This window comes from Lichenostomus cassidix, unplaced genomic scaffold (genome assembly GCF_008360975.1).
Source record: "Lichenostomus cassidix isolate B80296 unplaced genomic scaffold, HeHo_3.0 HiC_scaffold_38, whole genome shotgun sequence".
Taxonomy (NCBI): Eukaryota; Metazoa; Chordata; class Aves; order Passeriformes; family Meliphagidae; genus Lichenostomus; species Lichenostomus cassidix.
In genome coordinates, this window is record NW_028147440.1 from 1,930,628 (window position 1) to 1,944,753 (window position 14,126).

At 43.6% G+C, this 14,126-nt stretch overlaps 1 protein-coding gene across 1 annotated transcript; it reads left to right on the plus strand.

Annotated features, from left to right (window-relative positions):
- Positions 1–7,064: 7,064 nt before the first annotated feature.
- LOC146422969 (butyrophilin subfamily 3 member A2-like) lies at positions 7,065–13,888 on the plus strand. Its single transcript, XM_085045613.1, has 7 exons — positions 7,065–7,347; positions 8,984–9,117; positions 9,361–9,717; positions 10,588–10,875; positions 12,299–12,391; positions 12,840–12,866; positions 13,757–13,888. The coding sequence occupies exons 1-7, from the start codon at positions 7,334–7,336 to the stop codon at positions 13,843–13,845; spliced, it is 1,002 nt and encodes a 333-aa protein (XP_084901739.1). The 5' UTR covers positions 7,065–7,333; the 3' UTR covers positions 13,846–13,888.
- The last annotated feature ends 238 nt before the right edge of the window (positions 13,889–14,126 follow it).

The following is a 14,126-nucleotide window of genomic DNA, read 5'->3' on the forward strand; positions in this document are numbered from 1 at the left end:
TGCCCTGCAACCTGTCTGCTGTCAATTTCCTACAGAAACCATATTTCACTTCATGGATGATATTTTGATTGCAGAACACAACCTGTCTGTTTTGTGTTCCATTCAGGTGGCTGTTAGTCAGGCAGTTCAAGCTGCAGGAGTGATTGTTGCACCTGAAAAGCTGCAGTGTGAGTCCCATTTAGGATGGAAAATTACGCAGCCGACCATTTGCCCTCAGCCTCTAAAGCTCTGTGTTAAGGATACCTTGACTTTAAATGAGTTACAGAGATTACTAGGTTCTTTAAACTGGTTACTGTTGTGGTTTAGAAGGATGGTATAGCAGACCTTACCAGAGAGTGTCTCTCCCCAGCCTGGATAGGCACCCCTGTGCACCAAACCTTCCCTCCGAGGGCTGGTCACTGCGCTTGACCTGGCCAGGGAGCCAAAAAGCTAGCTCTGGTTTTGTCTGCTGTTCAAAACGCAGCGATGGTAAAGGAGGCGAGAAGGGTCTATGCATGATGATCATGGAAGATTTTATTCACATGGTGCTCCAGAGGCCAAAGACCTCCCAGGGGCAGAGATGTGTCATGGGCAAATGTTGGAAAACGCAGTTTTCCAGCAAAACTCATGCTAACTAAATAAGCCTGAGCAAGGCTTTAACATGATCAGGCCTCAGTAAAATCCTAACAAGCTGTAGTGGTTTGTTTGCCTGAGAATGTTCTGTGGGAAGAATGCCATGAGAAAGATTAGGAGTCAGAAGTGTTATGAGAAAGGAATAAGGGAGTTAGCAGGAGGATCCCTGAGTGTGTGAGAACAGCTGCAGGTGTGTGTATCTATGAATAGAAACTTCTGTAACAGTATATAAGTCTCTCGTTTGGTGAAATAAAATGGAGCTTACTTTATATCTCATATTGAGACTGCCTGTGAGTTTTCCCTCCTGCCGCATCTCATTAAATGGTGACCTCCGACGTGATACGGAGCTAGCAAGATTTAGAGCCGACGACTATGGACCCTGATAGCGGAGTTTTACAACCCTGCTTCTGAGAGCGGCGGGAACAGAGAGGTGCTGGGGAGTGCGGCCTCAGCGTGTCAAATCTTCGCCCAAATTGGGGAAGATCGGAAGACACAGGCCAAATAGGACCTGCCTACCATGAGGGGCTATACTTCGGTGAACTGCACAACTCTGGCAATTGCGAGCCTCGATCGAGTGCTTAGACGGTGTTGACCAGGACCCTGAAAACCAGCTGGACCCAAAATGGAATCAGAGGTAGCCCAAATTTTATTGTTATGCTTTTTAGAAAAGCACGAACTCAGTAGCCTATTATATTTGGCTGGCCTGATGGCAGTGAGACAAGCTCATGGATTTTTTACAAATCCTATTACAGTATTCAGTGTAACAGAATGGTTGAATTATGGAGCTGTTTTGCTTTTGGACTGTGATAAAATTGCAAGAAAGCTTGGCAAACCATGGAGTAAAATCGTAGCCTGCTTACAAATACATGCCACAAAGCAAAACCTTATGTGGCTCACGGCACAGGACATAACAGCTGCATGGAGCAGAGAGAAACCTATGAGTTACTCTGCTGGTTTTGCTATGCGGGGAACTTCGGCAGCTGCGCAGCCAGGGAAACCTCCCCCCGGCAGGGAGGGGGGGGGAGAGAGAGCACGCCGTGCCGCTGCTGGTAGCCGAGAATACAAAGTTACTCAATTGGATGAAAAATCTGTTCCTGTTAGAACGAGCTCCGATATCGCGGGTAAAGAAACAGAGTAACCAGAAATCATCCCGATGTTACCGATGCGGGAGTGGGGAACCTATAAAAAAGATCTGCAATGAAAAAGCTTGGTGTTCCCGCTGTAACAAAGATACTCACAGTACTGAAGCTTGCAGAAACAAAAAGAACAAAGGGAAAGTGACCAGTGACCAAAACCAGCGACGGCCCCTACCCTGCGGCACGCCACACAAAGGAGACCTGTGGCGGAAATTGTACCAACCGTGGCTTCCGGCCGAATGACAACCAGAGCAGAGGTCCCAGAGGGTACCCCGGTGGGCGGAGCCGCGAGCCATCCACGCCTCCTTCACTGCCCCAACGGTGATGTCTATGATGAGACTCTAAACTCTACTCCTCCCCAAGGATGAGGAAATGATTGACAGCTTCAGCAGTGAACCAGAACTAACCAACAGCGTTGCCAGCAGAAACAGCAGTTTGATACAAGATAGAGTTGTTTCTTTTGTAATCATGGAGAACTTTTAAGAATTTCAAAGATGCGAATCTTCTTCAGTGCTCTGAACTAGAGATCCTTCATCTCCCGCTTGGGAATCACGTTCATGTCATTCCCCATGGCGGCAGCGATCCCGCCGCGCTCTCTAGCTTCCGATGCAGATCTTTGAACACGTTCTCCAGCTGTTTTCTCCAAAACCTCTAATTATTCGCTTTGCAGGGTGAAACATCCATTGCCACGTATTGACCAACAGGCCAAAACCTATTTCCAGCAATTTACTAATAAAGAAGCATTGTAACAAGATATTATCCTGATAAAAAATAATAACACCTTAAATACTAAAGCTTTAAACGAAAAGTTGAATTTTGCTAAAGCAATTGTGTGAATGTGTGAATGTTGTAGGCCTACTGAGAGTGTTTGCTTTTCGAATGCTTTAATGTGTAAATGAAGCTTGTGATTGATGAGAATGTGATTTTGATTTCTTGAGAGTTTTAATGTGTGAATGAAAACCTGTGGGTGAAGTTATACTGAATAGTTTAAATTAACTGTTAAGTATCTTTAGTTAAGCATAGATTCTGTTAAAGTTAAGTAATAGTGAATTTAAATTCTATTAAGTTGTAAGTTCTATTAAAGTTAAAATTCTGTTAAGTAATATTAAGTGATGTTAATTTTAAATTCTGTTAAGTTTTAAATCTTGTTAGAGTTAAGTTGTTAAAGTGATATCAATTTTAAATTCCATTATAGTTAAGTCCTACTTGTTGGTTTAAGATAAGAGTTATTAAGATTAAGTTTTATTCATTTTTAGTGATATTAATTTTAAGTTTTAAATTTGTTAGTTTATATTATTATTCACAAAAGCTTTGCAGTTTTATCTTTCTTAGTTAAAGTCAGGTAATAATATCTACTGTTTTCAAATATTTCATCTCACCTTATATAGCTATCTACAAAAATGGTAACATGTTAAGATACTCTCCTTATTGATATTAATCAAAGCTTGTTTATAAGATGTTCTAAGAAAACCCTTCCACTTAGCACCTGAGCTCTGGCCAAGCTTTGGTTCTAACTGGCTGGGAAACATGCCATGAGTCCCAAAGTGTTCTACATTAAAATGGGATCAAATAATTTTCATTTACCAAATTGAATTTATAAAAGCTAAACCTTCTTCCAGGTTAACTTAGGATCCTTGTCCGGAAAAGGTTCTCTAAGTTTTACCTGTGAAGTGAATGTTTTCAGCAATGACAATTTCTAGACCATGGCAACATATCTAAATAATAATAATTAATGAAATTTCCTTAGGTAAATTTATAGCAATTCTAATAATAACAATTACTTATAGCAAAGCAAAATAATCTGACAACAGACAACGTCTGTTCTCACAAGAGAAACGGGGGAACTGTTGGAAAACGCAGTTTTCCAGCAAAACTCATGCTAACTAAATAAGCCTGAGCAAGGCTTTAACATGATCAGGCCTCAGTAAAATTCCGACAAGCTGCAGTGGTTTGTTTGCCTGAGAATGTTCTGTGGGAAGAATGCCATGAGAAAGATTAGGAGTCAGAAGTGTTATGAGAAAGGAATAAGGGAGTTAGCAGGAGGATCCCTGGGTGTGTGAGAACAGCTGCAGGTGTGTGTGTGTATCTATGAATAGTAACTTCTGTAACTGTATATAAGTCTCTCGTTTGGTGAAATAAAATGGAGCTTACTTTATATCTCATATTGAGAGTGCCGTGAGTTTTCCCTCCCGCCGTATCTCGTTAGGCAAAGACCTCATGTGCAGAGACACCACATGCACAGACACATGTACAGACAACATCATGGCGGATGGTCAGGGGTTTCGTGTCGAGACGGGGGGCAGGGACTGTGGCTGCACAGGCCTTTTCTTGAGAACTTTTTCTTTCCTATGCAAAATATGAAAACAATAAGATGGGTTTTTTGTAAGTAGTATTTAACACCTGTTGTTTTTCCAAATCTGTTTTAATTCAAGACAGTGTGTTTAAAATTAGGTGTTGTAGGACTTCAGCCAATTACCCTGGGGGGTGGGTGACCACTGTCCTATCACCTATGGGCTTTTACCGTATATAAAGAGAAATTACAACAATAAACCTTCTTCTGCTGCTTTTCACTGGACTGAGTTCGTGTGAACATCGTTCCGTTCCAGGTACTACAGCAACAGGGGACAGCACATTGTCCCAGTGATCTCTGGGCACAGGGGCAGTACATGGGCAGAACGGGGTACAGGAACCAATAGGGAAAACCTGAGGGATTGGCCAGGGCCAGGGGGTCAAAGGCAGCACAATAGGAGAAAGGTAACCATATAAGGGTGAAAAAGGGGTGGGGAAATACAGTTTACACCACAACGGGTTACATCCTGTTTTAGGTTTATCTACTGAACTTTTTGATTTATTTCATCGATATCAAACTTATTTGATTTGCTTAAGGGAGATCCCCATCTGAATTCAAAGCGACAACTAACCCCAGAGGCCAAAAAAGCTTTCACATATTGTGCTCGGGTGCTGGAACAACGCCAGAGCTGGAGATGGGACCCTGATAAGCCTGCTTGTCTTGCCAGAGTTGCTAGTAAGTTTCAACCATTTGCTGTTTTATTTCAGTGGTTTAATTGAGATAAGGATCTTTGCATGTATTGGAATGGTTGTTTCTACCTCACACTGCAATGAAAACTGAGTGGATGATTAATGACATGTTTTCACACTTGGTTGTAAAAGGCAGGGAGTGGCTGCAGATGCTCAACGGCCAAGAAAAAGGTCTGACTGGAGGACCCTCAGTGCAGATCTTAGTCAGCTAATACAGGAACCGCTAGTATTGTAACTGATTCTGCGTTCATTTAGAGCACTTTAATTTATCCCCTTTTGTTGCAGTGTGCTAATAGGATTTCTGTACATGGTTTATGTTCCAGAAACTTCTCCCTAGCTGGAGTCTGTACCCTCCCCTGCTGTAAACTTATTGGTGTACCATTTTCCCCTCCTTGTCTCCTCCCCTCTGGCTTTCCCTGGTTGGCTCTTTGGAGCTAACCACTCCCCTCTTCCTCCTCCTCTTAACCCTCTGCGAGAGCTTCGCTTGGGGTTCGCCATCGCTGGATTTCCAGCCCCTTTTACCAGCCCGTGCCTCTCCGTCCCTCTTCGCCATTCCCAGACCCTCACCTGTGGACCTTAATAAATTCCCTGGAAATCTCAAACCACGATCCTGCACTTCTTTTATCGCCGCGCCTCCACAGCAGCTCGTGTCCCCAGCAGCTCCACCGCTTGCCGCAGCCACGTGTGCCCCTGGCGTGTTTCGGCCCCAGGTGACCCCCTCTTTATGTGGTATGGGGTGGTCGCCCGTGAATTGCGAGACTGCGCTGCCACACCCTTTTATTTACAGAGTTAAATATGTTCATGTATCTGTTGACATTTACTGTCATTTTTTTAATGGCAACTGATGGCACCATAGACAAGCCTCATGATGTCACTCGGCACTGGCTCACCTGCTTTGCCACTTTAGGTCTCCCAGACACTATGAAAACCAAAAATGGCCCAACTTACACCTCGGAACAGACTCGTCAGTTCTTCCAAGAGTGGGGTGTCTCCCACAACACAGGTATTCCACACTCTCCCACTGGTCAGGCCATTGAATGTGCCCACAGGACACTGAGAACCATGCTTGAAAAACAAAAGCAGGGGCAGCTGGGGTGCCCACATGACAGATTAGCAAAAGCCTTGCATGTTCTCCATTTTTCAAACTGAGATGAGGCTGGCCAAACAGCATGTGAGAGACAATATTCTTTTGATCCAAAGGCTCATCCCAGACCTCCGGTGATGGTAAAGGGCAGTGGCAAGGACCCCATGATCTATTAACATGGGGCAGAGGCTGTGCTTGTGTCTCCACAGGTCACCACGTGAACTGGGCTCCTTCACGGTGTGTGTGACGGTTTGTTGCCCCATCCTGACTGGTGAAGGCACTGTGAATGTCTCACCCCCTAAGATGGACGGAGCAAACATACAATGTTATTGTTCATGTCACAGGCCTGTGTTGATGTTTTGTTCTGTTCAGGTTTTCTCTAAATGACTTTGGCTTCAGGGTATGGTTTGTGTTTTCATTGAATAAAGAAAGAGGGGGAGATGTGGGAGATAAAAGCCTCACTGTTGGGTCCTGTTTGCTTTGTTCAGACACTTCCTGCGAGAGGCACTGATTGGTTAGCGAGACACTGCATGATCTGGGAAGTGATTGGATGGAAGGCACATGATTGGCAATGAGCGCAGCCAATCCATGCTGAGCCTGCCTCAATGGAGAGTATAAAACATCTTGATTTCCTACAATACAGAGATTTTCTACAAACCATCCAAGGAGATCAGTGCTTTGCTCCCCAGTGCCACAAAACAGGTCTGGAGCTCTTGGGTTTTCGGTCTTGGCTGTGTTTGATCCCACCTGGGATCACCAGGAATCCCCAAGTTTTACATGCAGGTGTGGCCTCCAATATTTGTGGACACAGAATCCATCCCACCTTTAATTGGAAGAGATTTAAGCCTCATTTAGATTTTAGTTAGTCCTTAAAGTGGGAACCTCAAAAATTCAATTATTTTCCAGCTCCCTGCCTACCCAGATTCCTCCCTAATCCAGAAATAAAACTGGTGTATAGATAAACAAACCTATGCGTTTTGGAACTTTAAAACTCTAAATTTCTTAATTTTTCGATATCCATGGATTCCCACCATGTCTCTGTGTTGTGTATTCCCAATTTGAACTCTGAGTCATCCCGGTGGGACAATCCACCCCCATTTGGGATTCTCTGCCTCCCATTCCCAACTTACTCTGAGTTGAGCAAAAACTAAAGTTGGCAGAGGAGCTGCCCTGGCCAGGTGCTGAGGATTTGAAAGCATTTCCTGCTGCCCTTTGGATCAGGGTGAGTCTCAAGTGGAGCCTTTCGACTGTCTGGGTGCAGATTGTTTGATTGGCTGGAATTTAACACCTGATTGAAGAAATGTCTTTTGTGGTCAAAGTCCCTTTACAAAACTTGTAGGACTGAGTGCACGAGTTCCTGGAGTCTGTTCCTCTGTTAGAGATGTGGAAAGGATTTGTGTCCAGGGAATACAAGAATTCCTTGATTCTCTAATCCACGTGGAATTTAATATGGATACTGCAGATGTGGCTGTTCAGGTAAGTCTGGCTGGAAAAGGATTGTCAATGGTGAGGGTTTTGGTAGAATACTGAGGTGGTGCTTTGTTAGGGATTGAATCTAGGTTGGAATTTTTTGCCTCTGTGGGAATTCCTTTTATTTGTGTGTGGTTTTAAGTGAAGTTGTTAAAGATAATTTAATTGGAATTTCTTTTTTGGCTTAACGAATGAGGTAAAAAATCAATTTATCAATTTATCAATTGAGGCAAACTATCAATTTACACGTAAACCCAACCTGTAATTGGGATTTCGGACCTTGATTCATGGACTGAGCCATGGAAATGTTGATTGTTGTTTCCATGGAATTTATTTTGTCTTCCTCTATTTAAAGTAATTTTTAGCCTTTCTCTTTTGGAGAGTTGGTTTGGTTTTTTTTTTTGCCTAGTGGCTGGATGGGCCCAGGTGTGTCCAGGAGGGCACCTGGCTGGGACTGGGAATAGTGCAGCAGGATCAGGACAGGGATTGTCCCACTGGGATCAGGAATAGTGCAGCTGCAGGATCAGGACAGGGATTGTCCCACTGGGATCAGGAATAGTGCAGCAGCAGCAGCAGGACAGGGATTGTCCCACTGGGATCGGCACTGGGGAGGCCCCAGCTGGGATTCTGGGCTCTGTTCTGGCGTCTCAGGTACAGGACAGACATGGAGGAGCTGGAGTGAGTCCAGAGCTGGGAGCAGAGCTGGGGAAGGGTCTGGAAAACTCTGGAGTGATCCAGGGAGCTCAGCCTGGATAAAAGGAAGCTCCAGGGGACCTGCTGGCTTCCCCCCAACTCCCTGCCAGGAGGGTGGAGCTGGGGGCAGGTGGGGATCAGCTCCCAGGGAACAAGGGTTGGGATGAGAGGAAATGGCTCTGAGCTGTGCCAGGGGAGGGTCAGGTTGGACATCAGGAGCAATTTCCTCCTGGAAAGGCTTGGAAGGAGCTGCCCAGGGAACGGTGGAGTCACCACCCCTGGATGAGTCCAAGGAAGGACCGGATGAGGCACTCTGAGCTCTGAGGTGGTGACAGGGCAGGGATTGGGCACAGTCTGGAATCAATGGCCTTGGAGGCCTTTTCCAACCCCAGTGATCCTGACCGGGTGGGCCTGGAATGACTGTTTGAAAGCCAATGTCTGTTCTGTAGGTCAGCAATGTCCCAGTCCAAATTCACGGATTCCAACAGCCCCAGCACCTGCTGGTGTTGGGAGAGATTCAGGATTTTATTCTGGACAGGAACGATGGATCTGTTCATTCTTTGCCTTCTGGGAATTCTGAGGATGTTTTCTGGAGGTTCCAGCTTCTGCTTCCACCTGGTACTGGAACTTTCTGTGAAGCCAGCAGGAGTCAGGGAATCCACGTGTGGAGTTTTGGGGTACAGTGGATGGTTTGGAGGTGGTTTGGGAAATGAATGAGCTTTTTAAGGAATTCTGCCTCAGTTTCTCCCCTGCCTCAAGGTGATCCACATCCTCTTGGGCTTGGATTTATTCTGGGAACCACAACTGAATTGCTTGAATTTCCTTAAAAATGGCTGATCCTGATATTTTCCTGATTTCCCTTGAAGGGGCTGGAACCTTGGAGGATTTTTCTATAAATGGAAAGAAGTGATCAGCCCCAGTTTTGATTCCCATTTTCCGTGCTTGGCAGGAGCCTGGTGAGATTTCCCCTGGATATTTGGGTCATTGATGTCTTCCCAAGCTGCAGAACGATGGGATCCAGATTCCGGCTGGCAGCAACTCTTGCCATCCTTGTTTTCCTACAGATCATCTGTTGGGTCACAGGTAAATCCTGGTTCTGTCCCAATCCCAGTTTTGTTTAAGAAGGGAGTTCATTCCCAGGTGAAATTTGTTTGCTTTTCCATCTTGTTTTCCCAGCTTTCCCAAATCCCACTTTTTCACTGAAAGCACCAGTTGGAACTTTGATAAGCACCAACTCCCAATGCCATTAAAGCTCCTTTCCAACCCAAACCTTTCCATGACTGGATGATCCCATGATGAGCAATTTTCCCATCTCTCTCATTGCAGGCAGGAACAACCTCATTCCTCCTGACAGCCCTGTCATTGGAATCGTTGGGAATGATGCTGTCCTGCCCTGTCAGTTACAAGGAAAAATAATCCTGGAGAAACTCTCTGTCCAGTGGATCTTTGCTAGGGGCTCCACAGAAAGAGCAGTGGCCACTTTTGATGGGAAAAAAACTCACAATCCATTCCTGGAGTTTGAGGCTTATTGGGACAGGACAGACTTTTTCCCATTGGAATTCCACCAGGGAAATCTGTCTCTTCTCCTGAAGAACGTCCAGCCCTCAGACAAAGGGAAATACACCTGCAGTGTCTTCTTTGAAAACTGGCACAATGATGTCGTGGTGGAACTGGATGTGGCAGGTGGGTGCCAGGGAAAGAATTCCTGCTTTTTCCCATGAAATCAGAGGGATCTCCAGGGGATTTCTCTGGATATTTGGGTTGTTTATGTCTTACCAAGTTGTGATACGATGGGGGCTCCATATTCAAGCTCCTCACATCCTTGTTTTCCTACAGAGGATTTGCTGGTTTCAGGTAAATCTGGGGTCTGTCCTGATCACACTTTGGTTTTGGAAGTTCAATTCCATGGGGGAAGCCTGAAGGATGTTTCAAGGGTAAATGTAGGAAAATTCCTGATTTGGGATAAGAACAGTTTAATAACCAAAATCAGCCGAAATCAAAATAGGAAAAATTGGGAGGGAAAGGAAAACAAGAGAAAGAGAGAGAAATAAAAGCCATGAGAAACAGTGGATTGTTGATGTTATTCCCAAATCTGACGAAGCTCCTGGGAGAAATTAGCTCCATCCCAGCTGGGATCAGGACACAGAGGAAGAGCAATTTCCCAGCAATTTAATGGGAATTAAAATAAAAAATCTGATTAATTTGCACATTATTATGGAGAAATCCAGGGGAGACCTTCCCACCAGGAACCAGAGAATCCCAGGATGGGTTGGGTTGGAAAGACCTTGAAGCTGATCCCATTCCAACCCTTGCCATGGGCAGGGACACCTCCTGCTATCCCAGATTGCTCCAAACCCCATCCAATGGGATCTTGGACACTTCCAGGGATGGGGAATCCTCAGCTTCTCTGGGAATTCCATTCCAGCCTCTCCCTGCCCTCCCAGTGAAGAATTTCTTCCCAACATCCCAACATCCCAATATCCCAATATCCCATTTGGTGAGGGAATTCCTTGTCTGCTCTTAGTTGGAGTTGATTCTTTTCCCATTGTGCAGCTGAAGGTGCTGAGCCCTCGGTTTTCCTGGATGGACACTCTGGGAATGGCATCAGCCTCTCCTGCAGATCCCAGGGATGGTTCCCAGAGCCCTCTGTGCTTTGGGTGGACAGCCAAGGGCAGCCACGGCCGGAGGAAGTGACCACTCGGAGCACTCCAGGCCCCTCTTCTGGCATCTTTGATGTGGTGAGTTCCATGAGGCTGGAGCCGGGATCGGACCGGGAAGTGTCCTGCAGGGTGGTCAACGAGGTGCTCAATGCCACGCGGGAATCCCGAGTGAGGATTGCAGGTGAGTGACCCTGGGACCAGCTGGGATTGGGTGGGAGGTGCTGTGCATTGTCTCTCCATTGATCATGGAATGGTCCTGGACAGCTGGGATCAGCTGGGATTGGATATTAGCTGCTGTCCTTTGTCCCTGGAGAGATCCCAGACCCTCAGTCCAAGGCCAGTGACCTGTGGTGCTGCAGTTAAATTGGATATTATAGCAGATCCTACCCAAGAGCATCTCTGCCTGGTTCAGCACCTCAGTGCACCAAACTCTCCCTCTGAGGGCTGGACACTGCGCTCTCACCGGCTGGGGAGCCATAAGGCTAGCTCTGGTTTCGTCTGCTGTTCCACAACCAGCGCTGGCAAAGGAGACAAGAAGGGTCTATGCATAATGTCCATGGAAGATGTTTATTGACATGGTGCTCCAGAGGCCAAAGACCTCCCAGAGGCAGAGATGGGCGAAGACCTCATGGTCAAAGAGACCACATGCAAGGACATTACCATGGCAGAAGGTCAGGGGTTTTCTGTTGAGAAACAGGGGGTGGGGACAGCACATTGCCCCAGGGATCTCTGGGCACAGGGGAGGTACATGGGCAGAGTTAGGGTACAGAAACCAACAGAAAAAACCCGAGGGAGTGGCACAGACCATGTGGGGTGGGGAAAGCAGGACAATAGGGGAAGAGTAAACACATTAAGGAAGAAATGGGTGGGGAAAGCAGGACAAAAGGAAAAGGGTTAACACATCAAGGAAGGGCTGGGTGGGGAAACTGCAGCTTTTATCACAACGCTATGGGAAAATGAATAATGTGGGAAGAAATCCATCGCTGTGTCCTGGTGCATCTGAGTTCCATTTTAGCCTGGAGACAGAAGGATTGGGACATTCCAGTGGACATTCCCATTAGTTATCTGGGCACATGGAGGGTGGTCAGGCACAGGGAAAGGCTCCTACAGAAGTGATCATGGCTCCGATGGTTCCCAAGTTCCCAGTGGAGCATTCAGACAACGATCTCAGGCACTGGGGGGATTTTGGGGCTGTGCAGGGTTGGGAGTTCAGAGAATCCCAGGATCATCGGGGTTTGGAAAAGTCTCCAAGGCTATCCAGTCCAACCATTGGCCAATGGCCAGCAGAGCTCCGAGTGCCACGTCTGGTCATTCCTTGGACATCTCCAGGGATGGCGACTCTGCCCTTCCCTGGGCAGCCCCAGTGGGAATCGATGATCCCTGGGGGTTTTTCCAGGGATATTCCCTTCAGGAATGATCATTCCTGAAACATTCCATGAACATGCCCATGGGAAAAGCAGAATATCTGCTCCCATCCCTTCTCTCTCCCCCCAGGATGTATTCCCAGTCTGGAATGTTCCAAAAGACAGATGTCCTTGGGGTTCTCTTTCATCTAAAATTCCACAGAAAACTGTTTAACTTCCTAATTCCATTTGATTTTCTAGATTCTTTCTTCCCTTCCTCTTCCCCTTCTCCTTGGATGTTTGCTTCCCTTGCAATTTTATGTTTGGATTTGGGAATTATCGGAGCTGTTATTTGTAAAATGAAATGTGAGTATTTCCACAGGGGATGGGGAACTTCCCTTTCACCATAAGTTAAAATTCAAATAAACATTGTAAATTAAAGAATTAATTTAATTTAATTTATCTATCATTATATACGATTGTTTTAATTTTAATTTAAAAATTTAAAATAACTATTTTTAGTCTGATAAAAATCAATAACATTAATTACAACAAATGTGTTTAATAATAATAGCAGTAACAAAAAAATTATTGGCGTTAAAAGAAATATTTTAACATCAAATTCAGAAATACAGGATTGAGTGGGAGAGGGACAAAATGAACACACTCATAATTAAAATGAGGATTCGGGACACAGGGACTATGAGATATTTATAGAATATTCATTTACCTTCTGGCATTGGGGATTTTTTAAAGCAATTCTCTTTATAAACTGAGACAACTTGAAATTTTGTTTTTCCAGGTAATTTTACACAAACCAGGAAAGCAGGTGAGGAGTGAAAAAGCTCAATATAAACCCAAAATAGCAATAGGAAGATGATATTTGATATAATAAATATATGAGACAGAATAAATATGTTATAAATAACTAATATAATAAATATATTGTAATAGATGTATATTACTACATATGTGTATATATGTATGTAAATTTATACATAAATAAGAAAATTATCTACATTTATATAAATTACAGTATTATATAAAATAACACTTTTTATTATATTATAGAATTATAATATAAAATTATTATTTTAATGCACTATACAATTTATCCTACTGTACACAAATACCAGATAATTTTATTTTATAATACAGACATACATTTCTATTTCAATAGAATACATGTACATTATATTTATTATAATATGAGTCTATGTTTACTATAAAATACAAATATATAGCAATGCAGAAATCTGTAAAAACATGAAAATCTTTGTCAACGCAGTCTAGAGGTGTGACAATAATTAAGGTAATATCTCTAATATTAGATACTCTCATTATTCTGTCACTGGTTGATCTTCCAGAAGCTCTTTGTCCTTCAGGGATTTCCTAAATCTGCTTACGTTGGAAAAATCTTCTGCCAAAATAATATAGAAACACATGAATGTCGAAATATAGAAACATAGAACTATTGAACTATATAAATATATAAAAATAAAAATAAAAATAAAAATAAAAATAAAAATAAAAATAAAAATAAAAATAAAAATAAAAATATAAATATAAATATGTATAAAATTAAATAAATGAGGTCATTTTTCAATAGAACTCCTGGGTTCAACTCCCAAGGAGAATTCCAAACCCCTTGCTGGATGTCATTAATTGTCCCTGATTTGCCAGGATCAATAATTAACTTTTGGATCTGTTTGATTCCAGCCTGGTCGAGGATGAAGGCAGAGAAAGGTAAAAGCTCCTGGAAACCAAAGGATTTCAATTTCTGGGATGTGAATCCCAGTGGGATTTGAGGATTATTCGTTATGAGTTTGATTTATTGGCCTCTCCAGTGGTGCCCAAACTAGAGCAGATCTTGTGGAACCATTAATTATATCAATATTAAAGATAATAAATATCCATTAACTAAGTAAAGAATTTATTCTTTATTAATTTCATATTAAGGTATGAAATTATAAAAATTATTGATACTCTAAGACGAGTAAAAATATTAAATTAATTCCATTAGACCATTAGCAATATTGTTATAATTATTGCATAGGAGAATATTTAATGCATACACTTATATAATGTG